Consider the following 21,313-nt stretch of genomic DNA (forward strand, 5'->3'; position numbering starts at 1 on the left):
CCTCTCTCCGCGTGGTTAGACCGAAGACAAGCTAAAAGGCGAGAGAAGTAACCCATAGTTACTTCCGGTTTCGTTTGTGATCTCTCGCCTCTCTGCTTCTCAAGTTATTTAGGTTCTAAATGCACAAAAAAAGAAAAAATAAGGATTTTTTTAGACTTTGTTAGACATGCCAGAATAGACTTCAACACAAAGAAAACAATAGTAAAGCAGTATTTATTTAACCCTGCCTGAAATCGTTCTACGGAGCGCCACTGGGTCCAAATCATGTGACCATATCCCGATTACCTACATTTAACAAGGACAACAGAGTTTGGTGTCCACTAAACTTTTACATTATTGTAAGCGTTATGGGTTATGTTTCATTTAAAGGTTTAACTGACTGGAGAAAAAATATTTATGGTGGATGCAACATTTTTATTTCCTAAAAGGACATCATCATATCTGCCCATCCATCCAAATAAGACGCGACCAGACTGGTAAACGTGCCACTCAGGCAACACTGTGAGAAGGATCATAATAACATCTGAGTCTTCACCAAAAGTGAGAGGCTTGCTGTAAACAGAAAAAAAACATACTTTATGGTTTATTATTAATGTATAAATTGTTAGAGTTATATTATTTTTTCATGGTAGTGGCGCTTTTTTTGGAAAGAGTTTAGTTTCTTGAGTGGCTATTTGAAGATGGCTTTAAAAGTTAGTCAGTCCCCAATTTTAAAATGTTCATCTTCAGTCATAAATTAACTTATTTACAGCCTCATACAAAAACACATATTTTCCCCTTTGTGAGGACTATGTTGGGAGTGAATTTATATAAAGTATAATATGTACATAATCATTTATATACTCCCCAGAGATCATTGCATACCTGATGTAGTTCATTGGTTTTTATCATACTTGAGTTACTATGTGGAGATTTGGGTTACCATTTACAAAAGTACACCATGTCATACAAAATATAAATAAGGGTGGTTAAGTATAGTTAACAAGGTTTGTAGCACAAACACTCATTATTTTTAAGGTCACACGTGGTAAAATTAAAAAAAAAATGTACATTTATTTATGGATAATGTCTATGTATATATTAGACTGTATAATCAAAACAGATATATACAATCAGCTAAATAGGGGTTGGACTTAATAAGCATGTGCTACCTCCTACTGAGTTTCAAACAGGGAATGATCAATAGTTCTCATCATTTGAATTTAATGTCTTTCTTTTTTATTTCATATTCATTTATTTATCTTTATTAACATTTATTACATATAGGTCTGAAATAAAGACTTAATTCTGATTCTCCAGGTGTTTACAGTCTGCGCGTGTGCAGACATTTCATTACTATAGCATATATTTATAGACAATAACATAAGATATTATTTTCATTTATATCATAGTCTACTCTAGAAAAATGAATATTGCTATATACCTATTTTTGAAATGATTAATGAATCCCACACAAGGTTTGATAAAGATAAGTCCGATAAACTGTAGCCCAGCTGACTCTGGTGCTGCAGCAACATCAAGGATTCAAATGCAGAAAAATCCAGTCCCATAACTTTCAAAATCTACTCCACATTCTCAAAACTGCCAGTAAAATCACACTTTACACAACTTCCCTCTTTTTATCTGCTTTGCTGAATTCTGAGCCGTGTATCCCTTATCAAAAACTACCACACACTCTTCAGACACGCTCAAAAAGTTACGCTCTGCTAGCTCCGGTTATTGTTACATTGGTGGACAGTAGTGTTTTAGTATGATTTGAAGAGGGGCGTTTTTCTTATACTGAAACAGCAACAATGAGGAGCAAGATAAACATAATAAACGATTGTCTCTATGACACACTGCAATAGATTTTTAATTAAAAAATCATTTTCTTGTGTTAGTGGCATGATCATTTTTTTAAGTGTGTATTTCTGCAAATTGAAGTATAAAAAGGCGAAAACATTGTCAACAACACACAGTTTTCTCCAAAAAACCTCTTGAAACACAAGCACGGGGTTGATAAAAAACACCTTTACTGCGGTCACGAAGACTTGATATCACAAATATTTGCTGGCCTGTGGATTTTTCGTATATTGCAGCTACTGTACTTCCCTGGAACTAACTCTCTCTCTATATCCACCTGTCTCTCTCCCTCCCTGCCTCCCTCACACACACCCACAGCGGTGTGATTTTGCTCTCAGCTCAGTGTTCAGTGAGAAGGTGATGTGCCAGGACTTCTACACATGGGCGAGGTTTGAATAACTTTCTGAATAAATCTCAAAGCTTTGTTTCCAACTTTGACTAAAATGGCAGTTACCTCCTTCGCATTGGCGGACTATGTGGTGTTCGCCCTCATGCTGGTGGTGTCCGCTGCTGTGGGGATCTACTACGCCTGGGTGGACAGGAGCCGGAGAAACCCCGGGAACTTTTTAACTGGAGGCCGCAAGCTGACAGCTCTGCCCGTCTCCCTGTCCCTGACCGCCAGCTTCATGTCAGCCATCACAGTACTGTCCTTTCCAGCTGAGGTAAGGTAAAACGCAGATTCACAAGGGACAAATCCAAAATGTGACGGTTATTGAATGGAAGCAAGGCTGAACTTTCTTTTTTTTAATAGCTACAATAATTCATACAATCCCTCTGTAGGTTTACCAATACGGAGCCAATATCGGATTTTACGGTCTCTCCTATTTAATGGCGATGCTGATCACATCTGAGGTCTTCCTCCCCATCTTCTACAAGCTGGAAATCACCAGCACTTTTGAGGTAAGAGTACTTTTTCTTCCCCTTTTTTCAGCGCTGTGCTGTGTGGATCGTCTGATTTCTGTTTTGCAATTCCACCAGACTCTGTTTACACAGGAATGAAATGTCTACATGTGAAAGATAATTTTGAACTGTTAGAGAAAGGGACAGAGACATTTGATCACCGTTGCACTACTGTGCAAATAAAAGGCCTGTGTTAGGCTTGGTAAAAAGCAAAACAAGAATGACACTGAAATAATAAAGAGCACGTCGTTTTTGTGGACTGAGATAGATAAAATACAATATGGCCAAGTAACTTGGTAAAAGTCAAAGAAAGTCTAAAGTGGTTTGTAACGAGAGCCCCGGCTACTAAACATTATGGTGTGTGGTTTTCAAGTTTCAGATGTTGCTTTTGTCTCACTTTATGTCATGAACTATGGTGCATGGAGATGAAAAACAGATTATCGATAGATTCAAACCAAAGAGGAGTAAAGGGAGTGATTGGGTTTGACTTTAAGGCGCTGAAAACCTTTTATGACTTGATAGAAATGCATCACCTTACTCATACTTTTATCTTGTCTCTCTACTTCTGTCACTATGAAGTATCTGGAGCTGCGTTTTAACAGAGCAACCCGTCTGCTGGGCACACTGCTGTTCATTGTCCAAACAGTGAGTAAGAGGCCTGTTTACACATAATTACAGGGTTTTGACCTGTGTAGGTAAAACCACATATCAGTCACTCGGGGAACTTTTTTTTTTTCTGTGACAGATCCTCTACAGTGGAATTGTCATTTATGTTCCAGCTCTTGCTTTAAACCAAGGTATGTTTGCTTGCGGTCCAACACAGTGGTCACATTCATAAAACATTCCTGCACGAGGGCACTTACGGGTACTCGGTTTTATCCAGTTGACTGACCAGTGGTTCATTCCTCAGTGACCGGGATGAATCTGTGGGGTGCGGTCATTTCCATGGGAGTGGTCTGTACATTTTACTGCACACTGGTATGTAACAAAATTTGCTTGAATGAATTCTGCGGTCCCCAATTTTTTAATGCATTTTGACAAGAATAATTAAATAATGAGAAAATGGGTTCATTCAGGCAGGCCACAAAGTCAAGCTCAGCCCCGATCACCATCGATCAGAGGATCTCAACGTCATCATGATGATACACTTCTACACACCTAGGAAACCTCAGAAAGTGTGCACTACTTAAGCTTCCCTAGACTCATGCACATGTGGAAGTTTTTCAACCTTCTACCTTTTAATGCAATGTCTGACTCAATAATTGTAATCAGTATTATATCTGCAGTTATTGGTGCCTATTTGGTTCTTGGAGGTCTAAGAAAAGAGTCATACCACCAAATGGAAATATACAGCAGCCCTTTGTGAAATCTGACTTTGGTCTGCATTGTTACAGGGTGGTCTAAAGGCAGTGGTGTGGACAGACGTGTTTCAGGTAGGCTCCTCGGGGAAATAATAACACACCAGGTGGTTGGTGTGGTACTGACTAAATCAGAGCTCACCCGTTATGCCTCATGCTGCTTGTGGTTGGAGAGACAACAATGTACACTGGTGTTTCATAAATAGTAACTGCACACCACATCAGCATGCTGGTGTTTTGCTTCATTCAAAACACCAGCATTTTCTGCTCTTGTTTACAAGTCAAACACTAGTTTTTATCACCATTTCCATCAACATTCAATAAGCAAACTAAAAGTGGTACTTTTTTCCCTCCAGCTCGGTGTAATGATCGCAGGTTTCCTGTCTGTCATCATCGCATCTGTGATCCTACAAGGTGGAGTCATCAACATCTTTTCAGATTCACAACACGGAGGGAGAATCAACTTCTGGGAGTGAGTATTCACCAAAACATTAAAATGAACGTTCAATTTAGCAGCAGGAAAAGAGTCAACTGTCGGCAGAAGAGGAACAGTAACACTAATTTACAGTGACAGTTTTCATGCTATGGGTTGACTCAGTATATTATCACTAAATCAACAACAATATACATACACAGCAATAAGAACAATTCTTTCCACAAATGCAGCTAAGCACCATAGCAGTTCTGTGGAAATTTAATGTCTCATACTGTGGAGCATTCCTAGTGTACTGCTAGTGATTTCACTTGTTGTAAAGCACATTTTTGTGAATGGTGCACATTGGAGATTAGCTAACCAGCCTCTTGAATTCAGAAGCAATCAATAAACTCAAATTTCTCCCTTTTTATGTCTCATCAGCTTTGATACAAACCCTCTGAGAAGACACACTTTTTGGACTGTTGCCATTGGAGGGACATTTCTTTGGACCAGTATATATGGGACCAACCAGTCGCAGGTTCAGAGATACATCTCCTGCAAGAGCATTGCTCATGCTAGACTGTGAGTCTTGTTTTATTGTACGATGTATGTATGGTGGTGGTGGTGGTGGGGGCTTCTCAACAAAAAGCTTGCCTTTAAAAATGCCAGTTAGTGGTCATATGTTACACTGCAGAGACTAATATAGAAATTCATCCATATTTAAAAGACGGGGAGGCAGAGCTTTCAGCTTTCAGGCTCCTCTTCTGTGCAACCAGCTTCCAGTGTGGATTCAGGAGACAGGCAACTGTTTCTTCCTGTTAAAAGGGAGTTTTTCCTTCCCACTGTTGCCAAAGCGCTTGCTCATAGGGGGTCATATGATTGTTGGGTTTTTCTCTGTATGTATTATTGTATATTGTATTTACAGTATAAAGTGTTTTGAGGCACCTGTTGTTGTAATTTGGTGCTATATATATCTATATATATCTATATATCTATATAGATATATATATAGACATATATATTATATATATAAATAAATGGATGCAAGTACATTTATTTTCTGTTTTCTTCTTTAGTTCTTTGTTCATCAACCTGTTAGGTCTGTGGTTGATACTGTTGTGTGCAGTGTTTGCGGGAATGTGTCTTTACTCAATCTATAAAAGCTGCGACCCCTGGACATCTGGACTGCTTTCTGCACTTGATCAGGTATGACATAGCTGAGAGTTACACTGTAACAAATTACACTCATGCATGATAGAAAGTTTACCTCATATTACTTCTTATAGTTCTTATATAACTGCCCCAACAAGCATCAAGGCACCAAATTTGAGAAATAAACCAGTAAGAACCCATTTTAAACGATATCTTTAGGCACTCTATTACCAGAAATTTGTGCCAAAAACACATAATTTTCCTAGTTTCTTTAGCTTAAACCCAAAACTAACACAGTTTGTCAGGCAAAAAAATTGTATTTTTCAACCAACAAGGTGATTTCCAAAGAGCTACTAGTCAGAAACTTCATCTCAGCATGGTGTGCAGAGTGCTATTTTGGGTGGAAACTGGGAAACTGGACAAATAGATGATAAAAAAAGTGGTAGGCCCAAGAAACTTCAGAAAACTACAGTCGTGGTTTATGGCTGCGGTTTAGCCAGTAGTGCAAAATTTAGAATGGATTAGAAATAGCTTCATTTTTCAGAATGACAATTTAATAAAAGCATACCTGCATAGAAAAGCCACAATGGAACACTGTTAGTCATCGATATCATGGATTGACCTCAGCATTATTGAAGCAGTGTGGGATCAGCAAAGGGGAGCACGGATCCACAGAAGTGCTTTGAATGTTTCTCAAGAAGCCAGGAGAAGTACTCCTGAAGACTACTTAAAAAAAAACCAAGCAAGAAAGCTGTATGGGAGAGTTCAGGCAGTTGAAGAATAAATTTGGTCATATTAAATATTGACTTTTATTCATTAGAATTTGCACCCATTTCCCATTTTTTCCCAGCAGCATTTAAAGAAACGAGGAGTGTCTCAAGACTGAGAATTCACTTCATTAAACTGTAATATGAAAATGTCCTAACCAAGGCCCTTATATCAACATTTGATAGTTAGACTCACTATTGTTATGAAAAATGTGTAATGGCACCAGTGCCAAAGTACACCCTATGTCAATCTTTGAGACACTATCATCTTTGAATAAACAGTACTTGAAATCATGGGTGTGTCTCTTATCAGTGATAAAACCTTACAAAAGTAACAAAAGTTACAAAGTAACAAAAATTTGAATATTACTAATCAATAGTAAATAGTAGCTACTTAATTACTTAACTGTGTGAATACTATTGAACTGACAGTTTAATATCATTATTATCAGTAGTTTGTATAAAGTATGGCTCTCTGGCCCTCTTGATCCATTAACCCAGTCTCACTGTTCCTCTGTAGTTGATGCCTTATTTGGTGATGGACGTCTTGGGAGACTATCCTGGCCTTCCTGGTCTGTTTGTGGCAGCAGCATTTAGTGGTTCTTTAAGGTTATTGAATATTTAAGATAATACTTTCAATAGATTAAGTACACAATGAGAATTTAGTGTGTTTACTGTAGCAGCTTGCAGTATAATGCTGTGATTGCTATCTAAAAGGCAGGTTAGTTGTATCATGCCTTGTTTTTGACTCGACTGTTCTTGGGTTTCCTACTATTTCAACCCATAGCACAGTCTCTTCTAGCATCAATGCACTGGCTGCAGTGACAGTGGAAGACCTAATCAAACCATATGCCAGCATGTCAGAGAGACAACTGGCCTGGATCTCAAAAGGAACGAGTAAGTAGATAATCATTGTGTTCAGTTTAAGACTGGCATTGCTAAAAAGCAATTATGAAAAATTATTAACAAATGAACGCCCAATATTTTACCATTATTGTTTGCAGGCCTCCTGTATGGAGTTTTATGCATTGGGATGGCTGGGTTGGCCTCACTTCTAGGACCGATCTTCCAGGTACAAATCTGTCAGTGTGTAAACTCCACGGTTTATCTAATCAAGAAAGGAAAACTATTACAGGATCTATGCATTTGTTAATGATAGAATATGCCGTCTGCAGCTTAGCTGGTATGTGCTTTACTCTAAACAGGCAGTCATCAGTATATTCGGGGTCATTGGAGGTCCTTTACTTGGACTGTTCACTTTGGGGATTCTCTGTCCATTTGCCACGTCAAAAGTAAGTATATCCCTGTTACACCTAATTCCAAAGAAGGCTGTCAATAAACATTCAGATAAAAAAAAAAATGATTCAGGAAAAAATGATTTGCAAAGCTCCTTAGTCAATATTTTAGTCACATTAGACCATAGAGACCCAGAAAATGTGCCATTTCTTAAAAAATAACAGCTCATTTTGAACTTGACAGCAGCAACACGTCTCAAAAAAGTTGAATTGAGAGCAACAGAGGCTAAAAACCCCCCACAGTACTTTATCTACCTTCATACTACGTATATCCCTGTTATTTAATAAGGCTTCATCTTTAATCGTCCCTTTAAAACCTTTGCATATCCTTTGTATCTTTTTCTATGGAACTGTACACTTTTTCATGTTGCACTCATTAAAATGTTTTTCAGGGAGCTTTGTCGGGTGTTGTGTTGGGGCTGGCTGTGTCTCTCTGGGTGGCCATCGGAGCGCAGATATACCCTCCTCCCCCTGAAATGAGTCGGCCTCTGTCACTGACCACTGAAGGCTGTAACTTTACAATGACAGACAGCTTCAGCTGGACCTCCACTCATGTCCCAACATTGCAGAGCTCCACAACAACAGCCCCAGTACTTATCAATAGCAAGTAAGTGTAGCTAATAGAAAAGATCCATAAAGTAACTTTTTTTTAATGCCCTGGATGAACATTTATGATTTTTTTTAGCACATTGATGAGTAGACATTAGAAATCTTGATGACAATTGTTCTTTTGATGGTATGAGCAAGATTTCACTTCTGGTTTCACGACTCCCATCAGCAGGCCTGCGCTGGCAGACTGGTACTCAGTCTCCTACCTTTACTTCAGTCCAATTGGAACTATAATAACTATAAGTGTGGGTCTGATAGTCAGCATGTTGACAGGTAAATAACATCTTTATTCAGCTCACTATGGTTAACGCTGTCCTCTTAGGAGGTTATTGATGCTTTTTGTGTGTTGTTATTGAACATTTCAGGAGGTCGGAAGCTGAATGTAGAATCCAGGCTCAGGGTGACAAAAGAAGACACAAGTCTTTACTACTTGTTTAAATTGATCAAAGACAGAGTAAGTACTGCTTCAGTAAGTGAATGTCATATATGACAGGTTAACTTACTGAGTTTCTGCCCTGTTTTCCCATTTTTTAGGCCATGAGACGAAAAAGAAAGCTTGATCTGAAAAAGGACAGGAAGAAGACATTTGGCAATCCTAATCCTGCTTTCTGTGATGTTGAGCTGGATTTGCCACAAAGCAGCATTTCCACCTAAGAATGTAGCTGCTTTTTTAAAGTATAAGCTTCTTTGTTTCTCTATGATCTTATACAGGAAATGCAATGTAGAAGAGGAATTGTGGTGGGACTTTTTGCAAATGCAGACTAGCACTTGTTTGAATTTAAATTGTGCAATAGTTATTATGTACTGATCAATCAGCAATAAATATGAAGCAATAATTTTAAATGATGCCACAGAAATATAGAAAAATCAAAGGTTTATTTATTTAAGTAATTAAGTTTTTAAATCATTTTTTCATGTAATCAGATTCCATTAAAGTTAACATATTGTTATGTAATAAAATTACATGTAATTAAATTGGTTAGAGTCTGTATTTTTGAATTGCTCCTGAGGCGTGAAAAGACAGCTAGGTTCTCAGCCTGGTTCTCTCCAGTGTGATCCCTTGTGCGCCATGGGAGCAAAATAACTATCTTCATAGTCTTGGTGGAAAATGTTACTATTGTGCCAATATGCCATGCTGATGCTGATATGTTTCAAGCTCTGTCTTCCTGGGCTACAGCAGAGCCCAGTGAAAATTCATCAAATTAACTGCAAAATGCCATATCCCAACCTGATGAAAGCTGATGGGTTTGACAAAGACCCTGCAAATCTTTTCTAAAGATGCACTATGCTGGCATTAGGTATTTTCTGTTCTGCAGCAGTTTGCCCTCTAGTGGTTGTTTTTGTGTATTTTTTACTCTGCAAGATCTAGCCACAGGCAGTTTCACTTCTGTTAATCTGTTGCCATCCATGCCTTCACAAGTTGATAAACGGCATCATCTGTAAGTAATATTGTTTGTTATCACTGAGACGACTTGTGTGCATTATTATTTGTTGTGAAGGTGTGATATAGTTTGTAGTTTGAATTTAATTTGAATGCATGTATAACCTAAGCTATTAAGGTTAAGCTAGCTCCTATGCCATGTGATTTCTTTAACATTTTGATCATGAGCCTGATTTCATTTGATGTTTTATTTGCCACTCACTAAGCAGATAAATATAGTGTTCTTATATCTTTGAATATGTGTTTGTTATATTTTATATTGATGCAACATTTTTATTGGTTTATTTCTGGTTTTGTCAACAGTTTCACACTTTTTCCTCATTAAATCGTCCAACTCAACACATTGGCCTGTTCCTTGGATTTTGATTAGGAGAATGTTTAGCTGTCTGTATAGCTGAGTCTATGTTCACAGGACAACACTTAGTGAGGACAGAACATGCACTGTGCCACGTGGCCCATAAGGCAGAGCCCCATGTCCAATGTGCATGCAGTTCTGCAGAGGCTACCCTGCTTACTTCTTCCCTTCTTCTGAATGAACGTGGCATTTAGGTCTTAAAAGTGAATTAAATGTGTGTAAGTGCATTAAACCTGCATTTTTTTTGTGGTGGCCATTAGTGTGACTGCTCATAAAAAAATATTAAATTCTCACTTCTATTGTAATCTTATTAAAAATATGTTTTAAAGTGGTTGTAGCCTCAGTTGCTAGATTAAGTTCAGCTTAATATATATATATATAAATATGGTAACACTGAGAGTAAGAGTTGATGTCCTGTACAGGGTACTAATCACAGACTTGGGCAACCTTATAGCTGGAAACTTGGCTCTTTAAGGAGCCACGTCTAGACCTGATGCCGCAAAGGATTGAAAAAGTGTCCCAAGAGTCTTTGACTGAAAGTGTTGTTAGACCAGGAGATCCCAGAGGTTATATGAAAAATGCAATTGGCTATATAATTTTGGTCTAAATGGGAGTCACCAAGATGAGGCTCACATCTTACACATCTTTAAACGAGCTGACGGTTCACTCGTTAAGCTGAAAGAAAGATGCTTTAATCACAGGAATCACACATGTGTCCACTGGACCATCTGGGAACTCTTCTTGTTTAGCACTCGTAATAACACAAACACTAAATCCTCCTTCTCTTGTGCTGTTTTGTAGCAGTGTATATACCTGAGACTGTCACCTGTCTGTCCTGCACTCTCTCTCTGTTTCTTTCTTTCTGGTTGTGGAATAAAAGTATGAACATGTATTTATAAGTTACACTTGTGTTTGAATCCTGCAGCTTATCACACATTTGATTTCCATGTGTGACAACTGCAAGTGTCCAGAGTGAGGACAGACTGAGGGACCCACTGCTGCACATCATCTGTGAGGCTTTGCACCCCTGATGATCCACCAGGACAAACTCAGCAGTGTGTGAGGAAGAGGAGGAGGAAGAGCCAGCAGCAGCTGACAGATGGAGAGAATAGACAGACTGTTCCCTGTTTGTGAAGGACTGCTAGGAAAGTTTAACATAACTAATTGTCTGTCCTGAATCAGTCTTATGAGGTAATGTTCAAATAATTTTATCATCCCAGTGTTTTCAGTGTGGGAGAAAGTACTCAGGGCCTTCAAGTTACACACTATGAAAGGCAGCAACAAGTTTAATGTTCAGAAACCTAAAGTATGTATCAGCAGCAGAATGGAGCTAAAAATAAATGTTTGTTTCAGTTCTATGAAGCTTTGAGTATTTTGGATCAGTAGTACTGCTGTGTTTGTTGCATCATATTGCTGAAATTGTTTATTTGCTTTATATATTCTGAGGTAAGTTGATCTATAGTGTTACATCATATTCTATAAGGATGTTATGTGTTTGGATACTTTCTGCCCAGTTTGACCCATTTAGCAGAAGTCAGCCTGTTTATGGCTCTGATATCTATTCTGTGTGACTTAAAGCAGTTATGACATGGTCTGATTTTCTTACCCAATAAAGGAATATTTAATATATCAGTCTACTCTTCATTCTATCAGACACAGTTATCACAGCTCATACATTTTATTTTTAAACATATATGTAAGCATTGAGCCAAATTTAGTAATGTCAACATACTGAAGGAACATTTGTCTCTTAACCTCCTGGCGTCCACATTTTGGGTTATTTAGACCAAAATACTCAATTTTGCTCTACATGGGCCTGATATCCACGTACGAGGACATTATACTGCCACTGTTCGATCAAATATTTTAAACGAATATCCTCATATGTGGCTCTTATTGTTCTTAAAAACAAAAATAAGGTAAAAAAAAAAAATCTGATAATTCTCTGTTTTTACATTCATCAGGCCCCAATATGCCCAGATATCAAAGAGAAATTAAAAATGCATGTCATGGAAGAGTTCGGGTCTTAGGAGGTTAAATATAATACATATACATATACACTGTCAAAGATACTTGTCTTTGAGTGAAGATTTAAGGTGATAGGACATAAATAACTGCAACTTGAATCTTTACTGAAGCTCAGTATTTGACACAGAGTTCACTCACATGAATTTCACTCACATGTGCTGTACCAGTGTACCTGCACACGTGATGTCACAATAGAAGTGATTTGATTTGAGAGTTCAAACTCACTGCTGTAATAACTTATAATGATTAATATAATAACTATAGTATTGGTCATCTCATATTTACACTGACTTTAGTCTCATGAACAACATTAACTAATTGTTATTTACTAGCTAATCTTATATGACTGTTCAGTACAGATATGAAGCCCAACAATCATGTTTTACAGTCCTATGGTCTCAGCCTCAGATACTTATCAAATCACACAAAGCTCATGTAGAAACGAACAAAACATGTTCTCCTTCATTTCTGTCAACCACACGTTTCCAGCTATCATGGTTGCTAGGCAACTTGGGCGGCGCGACGGAGGCTAAACCGTCCCATTTCACAAACCTCGCACTTCCGGCCTTAGCGGTCTTTAAGTACGCGGCCCTTGAGGACCGTTGAGGCTGCGTACTTTAAGGCTGCAGACTCTAAATTGGGATACAGCCCATGTACCCTGAAATGTAGCGGGCACCCGCCTGTTTCCAATCAGTGCACGGCCTTAATCAGGAGTCTTAATCAGCGTCACCTGTGGAGGTTGTGGCTAACAACGAACATAACTATAGGTGTTTAGGAATATATAAGCTGAAGAATTTGGACACATAGCGAGTTTGTGCGTCATGGAGAGCAGGGTTCGCAGTGATTTGTAAAGGCCTATCTGGCGTTATAGTTTTAGTAAATTGGCGTTATTGTTAGTTTTGCTCTGACTTGTAACAAAATGTGTGAGGACTTGGCTGGAGCTGACTCGTTGCACATAGCAGACTATGCAGTTTTTGTGTTGATGCTGCTGGTGTCCGCAACCATCGGCTTATACTACGCTTGGATCGGAAGAAGGCAGCAAAATACCCAGGAATTCTTAACCGGAGATCGAAAACTCACCGCTCTGCCCGTCTCCCTGTCACTGACCGCCAGCGTCCTGTCGTCCATCATACTGATATCCTTTCCGGTGGAGGTAATGTGGCGGGGTTGGCCTCAGATTCAAATTCTCTCATTGCACTTTCATTTTTTCCTGTGATTAACTTTCCCTGCGAATATTTATGACTTTAAACTGTACTTTCATAAGTATAAGGACCTTCCTCGTGGCAATTAATACAACATTTAAGTAACAGAAAAACTAATTGCATAGAAATTTGACTTTGAGTTTACAGTAAAAACATTCTGTTAGCTAATAAAATATTCCAAGCTGTATTATTGGAAGTATGATTTTTATATTTAAAATATCTCAGATGAAATGTGCATTAAATGTCTTTACACTGACAGTAGTTTTACTGGTCCAGTCCATTTGGCCCACGATGAAAAATGAGTTTGACATCCACGCAGTAGTAAAAACATTTATTCAGGGTTGGACTCCTGTTAGTATTTCAAGTCTACTGCACCAACTCCAATAGCCCGACTGTGTGAATTGTTAAAACTTTATAAACCTGCATGTGTGTCATGGTCTTGCTCATTTTCCTGTTTGTTAAATTGGAAACGCTACTTGTCTGTAGGTGTACCGCTATGGAGCCATCATAGGGTATGCTTGCTTCGGGCATTTTCTGGCCCAGGTGTTCACATGTGAGATCTTTCTCCCAGTCTTCTACAGGCTGCCCATTACCAGCACTTTTCAGGTAAGTGTAGTAGCTTTTTGCAGATTGTGTACAATAACCAGAAGCGCGTCTGTAATTTAAAGGGAAGATATCAGCTTATTTGGCTTCTGGTTAAACCAGTTATGATCTATTGTTTAATAAAATGTTTGTTTGTTTTTTAATTAGACTGCTCTATGGTACAATAAATGCACCACTACTTGTTTGTTTTTTTTAAAAAGTCTGTTTGGATGCTGTATGAGTAACTGTCTTCTCTACCAAGTATCTGGAGCTGCGTTATAACAAAGTAACCCGTCTGCTGGTAACATTCCTCGCTATTATTCAAACAGTGAGTATGGCAGTAAGCACGTTTTAAGACTGTTTGGCTAGGGCCACATATCTATAACCAGATGGCTATTTGTCCTTTTTTACCACAGCTACTCTTGTCTGGACTTGCGATTTATGCTCCAGCCCTCGCATTAAATCAAGGTATGTTCAGGCCAAAGCTGACAGATTCAGGAAACATTACTGCACAAGTAAACTTGCGGGTACTTGAGTGACCAGTATCTTAAATGTTCCCACTTCTCTGCAGTGACTGGCTGGAATCTGTGGGTGGTAATCGTGGTAACAGGAATGGTCTGTACGGCATACTGCGCATTGGTATGGAACAACAAAAGCTGCAAAAGTCATCTCTCTGCTATACATTTCCCTTAAACTGAACTGTTTCTTGCTTTGGCTGTCTGGATTTAAATGGGCTCATTATTGCAGGGTGGAATGAAGGCAGTGGTTTGGACAGATGTTTTCCAGGTAGGCTTCAACACGCAAGATTACTGTTAATGCTACATAGCCTACATGGAAGAATATCAAATGAGTCCATTTCGAGTGCCAGGACATTTGGCTTTAATTCTAAATCACAATTAAACTTGAATTCTAGTTGTAGCAGTGGGGTAAATGTCTTGATATAATGATCCGATTTTATCTTCTAGGTTGGAATAATGTTAGCCGGCCTTCTCTGTGTCATATCCAAGTGTCTCTTCTTAGAAGGAGGAGTCTCTATTCTGTCCAATTCACAACAAGGAGGAAGACTGAACTTTCTGGAGTGAGTATAAGGGAAGAAAGTAAAGTAACTTTAAGAGCCTGCATATTCAAACCCTTGCATCTCAATACTGAGGAATTGTTTTAGCAAATGGAGTACAACTCTGCAACATCTTAATTCAAATGATAGAAATGTACAGTACATTAAAGTGTATTTCAAATTTTAACTTAAGTGTACTTGTGTATTTGAGCCCCACTGTTGGAACTGAGTGCAACAAAAGCACTGCTTTCTTTACTTGGATTTAAATCACAGTACTTGAACTAGGCACGTTGATAGACTGAACTTCTGGAAACAAATTGCTTCTGTACGATTGTCTGAAAATAAGCCAAAGAACTCTGGCTGAAGCCCAATATAGGGAGTGATTGTCCAGGTAAAGGCAAACATTTATTTGTTTTATATATTTTTTTTAAACTGCTCTAAATTAATAAGTCAAAACGACTCAATAGCCCAGGGGTATCAAACGTAAGGCCAAGGGGCCATAATTGGTCTACCAGAGACTCTGACCAAAGTAGATAAGAAAGAATTATTATTATTATTATTATTATTATTATTATTATTATTATTATTTATTTTAAAAGTGGGTCAACAGTAAAGACCTCCAACAATTAAACTTTACACATTTCTTACATTTTAAGATGGTCCATTGATGGACTTGCAGCTATATTTAAATGTATAATTAAACTGTTCAGAAAGGAAGTTTGACTGGTTCGGCCCATGTCTCCTGCAGTGTTCAGGCTTTGACATCCCTGCAGCAACTTCTGACATGTTTGATCATATTAGCGTACTCTAATCTACTCTTACTCGGGCTTATTTGGATAGATTGCAAATATGCTGAATATTATGTTACAGTGCTGGGGTTTAAAAAAATCACATTAACTTTATTTTCTGAGCAAATATTATTCTGCCTTTTCACTACAGTATTGTCTTGTGACAAACACCAGGCCAGCTTTTCCTGGAAACCTCATTGCTATATCTGTGTAGGCTCTTAGTCATCCATCATCAGTCATATAAGGAGTTACGGGTCATATTGATGCATTTGCGTGAAATCATTGGGGGCTGTAGTTACTTTTTGTTTTTTAAATATGAATAAAGTTGCACAATTTTCACTTCACTTTAGATAATTCATACTGTTTTCCCAGTTTTGACTTGAACCCTCTGAGGCGGCACACTTTTTGGACCATAGCCATCGGTGGGACACTTGGCTGGACAATGACCAGTGGAACTAGCCAGACTCAGGTTCAGAGATACAACTCCTGCAAGAGCATCACTCATGCCAGAATGTGAGTCATAATTTGATGGGAGGATTTTGTAACTGAAACAATACTATATCACTTAAAATGTGTGACTCTAGACTTAAATGTGGAAAATTTCCAGGCTTGCATATGGAAGTGTAAAAATGTGCTAGTCAATTTTCTGCTTGTCTAATCTATTAAGTGCAGTGTACTTGCAAGCAGGACCCTAGAATACTCAAAGTCTAGACTTGGTATGATTTAAGGACCCTCAGTCTTGTAACTAAGGGGACCCGGATACAGTGCATCCATAAATGAGTGTAGACTTTTCTTAATGCCAGCCTGGCAAGAATGGAAATTTATCCTTTCAACTGTTTCACCTGGTCTCTTTCAGAGCTGTGTTCATCAGTGTGGTAAGTTATTCTTTGTTCCTGGGATCTGCAGTGTTTTCAGGATTGTGCCTCTACTCTTTCTATAAGGACTGTGATCCATGGACTGCTGGAAAAGTTTCTTTTTCTGATCAGGTATTGAGGTTCTGTGTCATAACTTAAGGTACTAGTGGATCTGCCTGTGGTTTTACAAGCACTAAGTTGATCTTTGTTTCTTAGCTGCTGCCATATTTGGTCATGGATATCCTGAAAAGCTACCCTGGCCTCCCAGGACTCTTTCTTGCAGCAGTATACAGTGGCACTTTAAGGTTTTATACTTTTATTTGCTAATAGTCTTGCAGTTCCCAGCATCAAAAGCTGGGCCTCATCCTGTACTTAATGCATCTTGTTTCCTAGCTGTTTCCATCACTTAAATGATTGTCAAATGTTACGTGAATGATTGCAGACATTTTAATAACTTTTATTAAACTCAGCACAGTCTCATCAATCATCAACACACTGGCTGCAGTGACTCTAGAGGACCTGATCAAGCCAAATGTCACACTGACTGACAGACAATTGCTTCACATCTCCAGAGCACTGAGTACGTACCTGATTTGTTCACAGTACATGATGAACTCTGTCCTTTGAGCACTGGTATGTGACTGAGGCTTAAGCTGAATTGGTTAATAAATCTTCATGATTAAAATGTCAGTTGTTACACGATGTTGTTGCAGGCTGCGGTATCGGAGGGTTGTGTGTTTCTATGGCTGGCCTGGCATCACTTATGGGACTACTTGCTCAGGTAGTGAGAATCTGATACAAGTTACAACATGAAAATGCATGAATCTTAAATGTGGCCTACCAAACACTTGGAACATCTTTAATGTTTGTGTGGCATTTAAGGTTTCAATTCGGATGTCTCTCACAGGCAAGAACCATCATGGGTGGGGTCAGTGGAAGTCCTATGTTTGGTCTGTTTGTGTTGGGTATCCTGTGCCCATTTGCCAACTCCACGGTACGTCTTCGACTTTTTACTCTTGCTTTGATTTCATTATATTGCCTTAACATGAGAAATCTGGATTACAAATTGGCTAAATGGTATCCCCATGAACTGCAGATAACAAATCAATGTGATTTGTTTATTAAAAATTCAGGGCATGGTGTATGTATCTTTTAAACAACGGGGCACTCTATTTACAAGTGACACATGAATTAAAGAAGAAATTAAGTAACGTTCACAGCAAAAATCCACAAAAGAAACTGTATTTAGGCTTAAGCAGGAGATGGACAGTCCCGTTAAGTCACAGGAAGACAATATTTGAATTCAGTTCTACCCTGATGTGAACCACATGGAAGCTTCACTGTGTAGCTACTGGTCTGTCTGCAGGGAGGTTTGTTTGGTCTTGCATTTGGGTTCGCTGCTTCCCTGTTTGTAAGCCTCGGATCCATGCTGTCTTACGCTGACCCTGAGATGACCCGACCTCTGTCACTAAGCACCGAGGGTTGTAACTTCACCATTCCTGGCAGTCTCAACTGGACCACTGATCTTCCAACACAGATGAATTCATTTACCATGGCTCAAGTGCAAGATGGTGCCACGTAAGTGTGGCGGTGTATATATCGTGTGATCAGAAAGTTGGTAGTTCATTATTGTGTGAAAGCTTAAGTGCCATTTTTCTCTCACAGACATCTGCTGACACGTAACTGGCGCTCTCCTTCTTACCTCTACTTCTCTGTCATTGGATTCATCACAACTGTGATTGTTGGAGCGATAGTCAGTCTGTACACTGGTAAAAATCTCACAACTGATTACAAACATTAGACGGGGAAACCGAACCTTGTATCACTGTTGCATTTGGCCCCTTTGTCTTCAGGTGGACTGAAACAGAAAGTGGCACCCAGTCTTATGCTGATGAAAGAGGACATGCTGTCCTATCAGCTGTTTAAGCTCATCAAATGTAAGGTAAGTGCTGTAGCATGAAACGGGTGTTTTGTGTGTGGCTTTTTTTTTTTTTTTTTTTTTTTTTTGGGGGGGGGGGGTTTTCCTTATCTCCATACAGGTGATAAAGGTGTTTTGGTTTAACAGGCAAGCTCACAGTTGCTAACATTTTTTTCCCTTTAGGTCACAAAAAGACCAACGGGGGCCAAACAGGGTGGGACTGAGGTAGGAACACAAATCCAGAGTTCTACATCAAATGACATTTACTAAACTTCTTGTTACAGTAGTTCAAAAATTATTCTTGGCCTAATGAGATTCTCCCCTACAGGAGACAAATGAAGGCCATTTGAGGATGACTATGCTTAAGAGAAGAGGTGCAGCAGCTGAAGCAGAAGATTAGATGGGGTCTAACGAATAGAATACTCAAAGGATTGCTTTTATGTTGTAACATTGTAATTTTTAAGCAAACCTTCAGTCACCATTTTATTCTAATGTGCCTCATGCTTACTGACCCTACGAGAACAAGCCTGCTAGATGAACACTGGCAAGATTATGAATGCATGGATCTGATTGCAGACTCTATGGTTTGCTGCACGTCATTTCCAAAGTTTACCTGAGATTTACTATACAAACTTCAACATGGGCAACAAAGCATTGCTCTAATCCAGGTAGCTGCAGGAGTTATAAAAAAAAAAAAAAAAAAATTGACAACTGTTTTAGTGATTGTGGTGACTTGTAGTCTTGGTGTAGTTCTTGGGACAATCTTTTTTTTAATTGTATTTTTGTTTTTGGAGGGGTGTGGGTGCTTTTAATATACTTGTATACACATTTTAAATGTTAATCAACAAATTGGACATGCATAATTCAAATATATACTGATTTGCAACAAACTTCAGCTGTGGTGTCTGTCTTTCTTGAGTAGTCTACACATTGGCAGTTTAGTACCAATGATTCCCTGACCGGGAAAATGATGCATTAACGTTTTACATACACATGGATTCAAGGCAGTTTAAACTTCTGCTTAACCCTAGAACTTTTTTTTTTTTTTTTTTTCCGCCACCCAAGCAAATACATTTACATGATTTCTCTCCCCTGCAGCTGTTGGCATGTCGAGGAGACTGTCCCTTAACCAGGGAAGTCTCAAATGTCCCAGGAATGGGTGGATCGAAGACCAGCTTTCCAGTGTGAATAAGAATATTCTTGAATTCCTGCTTGTTTTCCTGTAATTTTAAGACCTATTGATCTGCTTGAAATTTGCAAAGAACAGTAATTGCAAGAATGTAGGCATTAAACCCAGAGATGGTAATCTAGGGTTTTGTTTTTGATTAGCCCTTTCTGGAGTTCAGACATTTAAGTTCAACTTGGTCAGTAACAGGAAAACTTTGTGCAGATAGTTGGGGTGCACATAGTGTTTAATTCGCTTTTCTGAGCAAACATGATGACCCATTTCTCCTCCCATCCTATGAGAAATATGGTCAACACTGATATGTTCATACCTCAGTTTACTGGATTTAAATTTAAACTCTTTACACTGCCATGGCAAATCGTATTAGCTTTCTTCTACAGATTTATGCAATTAGAGTGAAGTTAATCAGAGTTGAATGAACAGCAGCTAACTGTATTTTCTCTTTAGCCCATGAAGAGATCGAGGGCTGAGCAGGGTGGGACAGAGTTAAAAACACTCATCCAGAATTCTACATCAAATGACATTTACTGCACTTCCTCTTTCAGTAGCCTAAACATCATTCTTGGCCTAATAAAAGTTTACTTTAGTAGACAAACACCGTTTGAGGATGAAGATGCTGATCAGCTGTTCTGGAGTGGGGAACTCCCATCAATTAACTTTTTTTTTTTTTTTTTTTTTGTTCTTTTTGGTCCAACAGTAGTAACTTAAAGTCAAAATAAATGAACAAAATGGAAAAATGCACAATTATTCCATTTAAAAACATAATGCACACTGTCTTGTCTTATTATGGAACTCTACACTCAGTTCTACTGTACCTGCAAACATTTTTGGTGGCAATACTCATAACAGCTTTCTGACTTTGTTTTCAGACAAGCTATCGTCTAACAGCAAGTTTATGAGTGAACTCAGACCAGCAAGTAACAGTTTACAGACATGCTACATAAAATACTTGCAATGGAGACTACAATACCCAAGTATACATTAACTGTAACCATAACTGAATTAGAACTTGATGTCTAATTCAGTGGAAAACATTTGCTAAAGGACAATAGCGTCTACCATTGCTCAGGCAGGTTGTATACATATTCAGTGTGGCAGAGCAGAATACATTGCACATGGTAAACAGTCTAAAGTTAAGCTTAAACTTAACATTGTTCAGCTGTGTATTTCTATACATCTGGGCACATTAATGACCTTTAAAACTGGAGAGATCATCAGCAGAGGAAACACTGCCGTCAGTCTGGCGAGAACGACAAGCTTACAGCAGCGATGCGCAAAACTCGATCCCAAGGAACTCTACTATTTTATCACTTAAAATGTGTGAAATTTCCAGGCTTGCATATGGAAGTGTAAAAATGTGCTAGTCAATTTTCTGCTTATCTAATCTATTAAGTGCAGTGTACTTGCAAGCAGGACCATAGAATAGTTAGTCTGGTCTTGGTATGATTTAAGGACCCTGAGTCTTGTAACCAGGGAACTCGGATACAGTGCATCCATAAACAAGTGTAGATTCTTCTTAAACTAGAGGGGAGTTGATCTGTAAAATTGATCTTTTCGAAGATGAATG

The 21,313-nt window shown here is 38.6% G+C and overlaps 2 protein-coding genes across 2 annotated transcripts; both read left to right on the forward strand.

Moving 5' to 3' along the window:
• Positions 1 to 2,238: 2,238 nt before the first annotated feature.
• Positions 2,239 to 9,255, forward strand: slc5a8 (solute carrier family 5 member 8). The gene is made up of 17 exons (XM_084909232.1): positions 2,239 to 2,504; positions 2,623 to 2,742; positions 3,322 to 3,387; positions 3,488 to 3,539; positions 3,653 to 3,720; positions 4,137 to 4,175; positions 4,457 to 4,572; positions 4,957 to 5,097; positions 5,592 to 5,721; positions 6,955 to 7,043; positions 7,222 to 7,331; positions 7,439 to 7,506; positions 7,640 to 7,726; positions 8,122 to 8,336; positions 8,511 to 8,611; positions 8,704 to 8,792; positions 8,873 to 9,255. The coding sequence occupies exons 1-17, from the start codon at positions 2,286 to 2,288 to the stop codon at positions 8,990 to 8,992; spliced, it is 1,830 nt and encodes a 609-aa protein (XP_084765358.1). The 5' UTR covers positions 2,239 to 2,285; the 3' UTR covers positions 8,993 to 9,255.
• A 3,518-nt stretch (positions 9,256 to 12,773) lies between these two features.
• LOC146369055 (sodium-coupled monocarboxylate transporter 1-like) lies at positions 12,774 to 19,445 on the forward strand. Its single transcript, XM_084910729.1, has 18 exons — positions 12,774 to 13,315; positions 13,851 to 13,970; positions 14,209 to 14,274; positions 14,363 to 14,414; positions 14,518 to 14,585; positions 14,694 to 14,732; positions 14,912 to 15,024; positions 16,161 to 16,301; positions 16,645 to 16,774; positions 16,859 to 16,947; positions 17,113 to 17,222; positions 17,356 to 17,423; positions 17,550 to 17,636; positions 18,009 to 18,220; positions 18,308 to 18,411; positions 18,496 to 18,584; positions 18,744 to 18,785; positions 18,889 to 19,445. The coding sequence occupies exons 1-18, from the start codon at positions 13,082 to 13,084 to the stop codon at positions 18,958 to 18,960; spliced, it is 1,836 nt and encodes a 611-aa protein (XP_084766855.1). The 5' UTR covers positions 12,774 to 13,081; the 3' UTR covers positions 18,961 to 19,445.
• Positions 19,446 to 21,313: the final 1,868 nt, after the last annotated feature.

This window comes from Perissodus microlepis, chromosome 17 (assembly GCF_051167445.1).
Source record: "Perissodus microlepis isolate ML-2025 ecotype Zambia chromosome 17, ASM5116744v1, whole genome shotgun sequence".
Lineage (NCBI taxonomy): Eukaryota > Metazoa > Chordata > Actinopteri > Cichliformes > Cichlidae > Perissodus > Perissodus microlepis.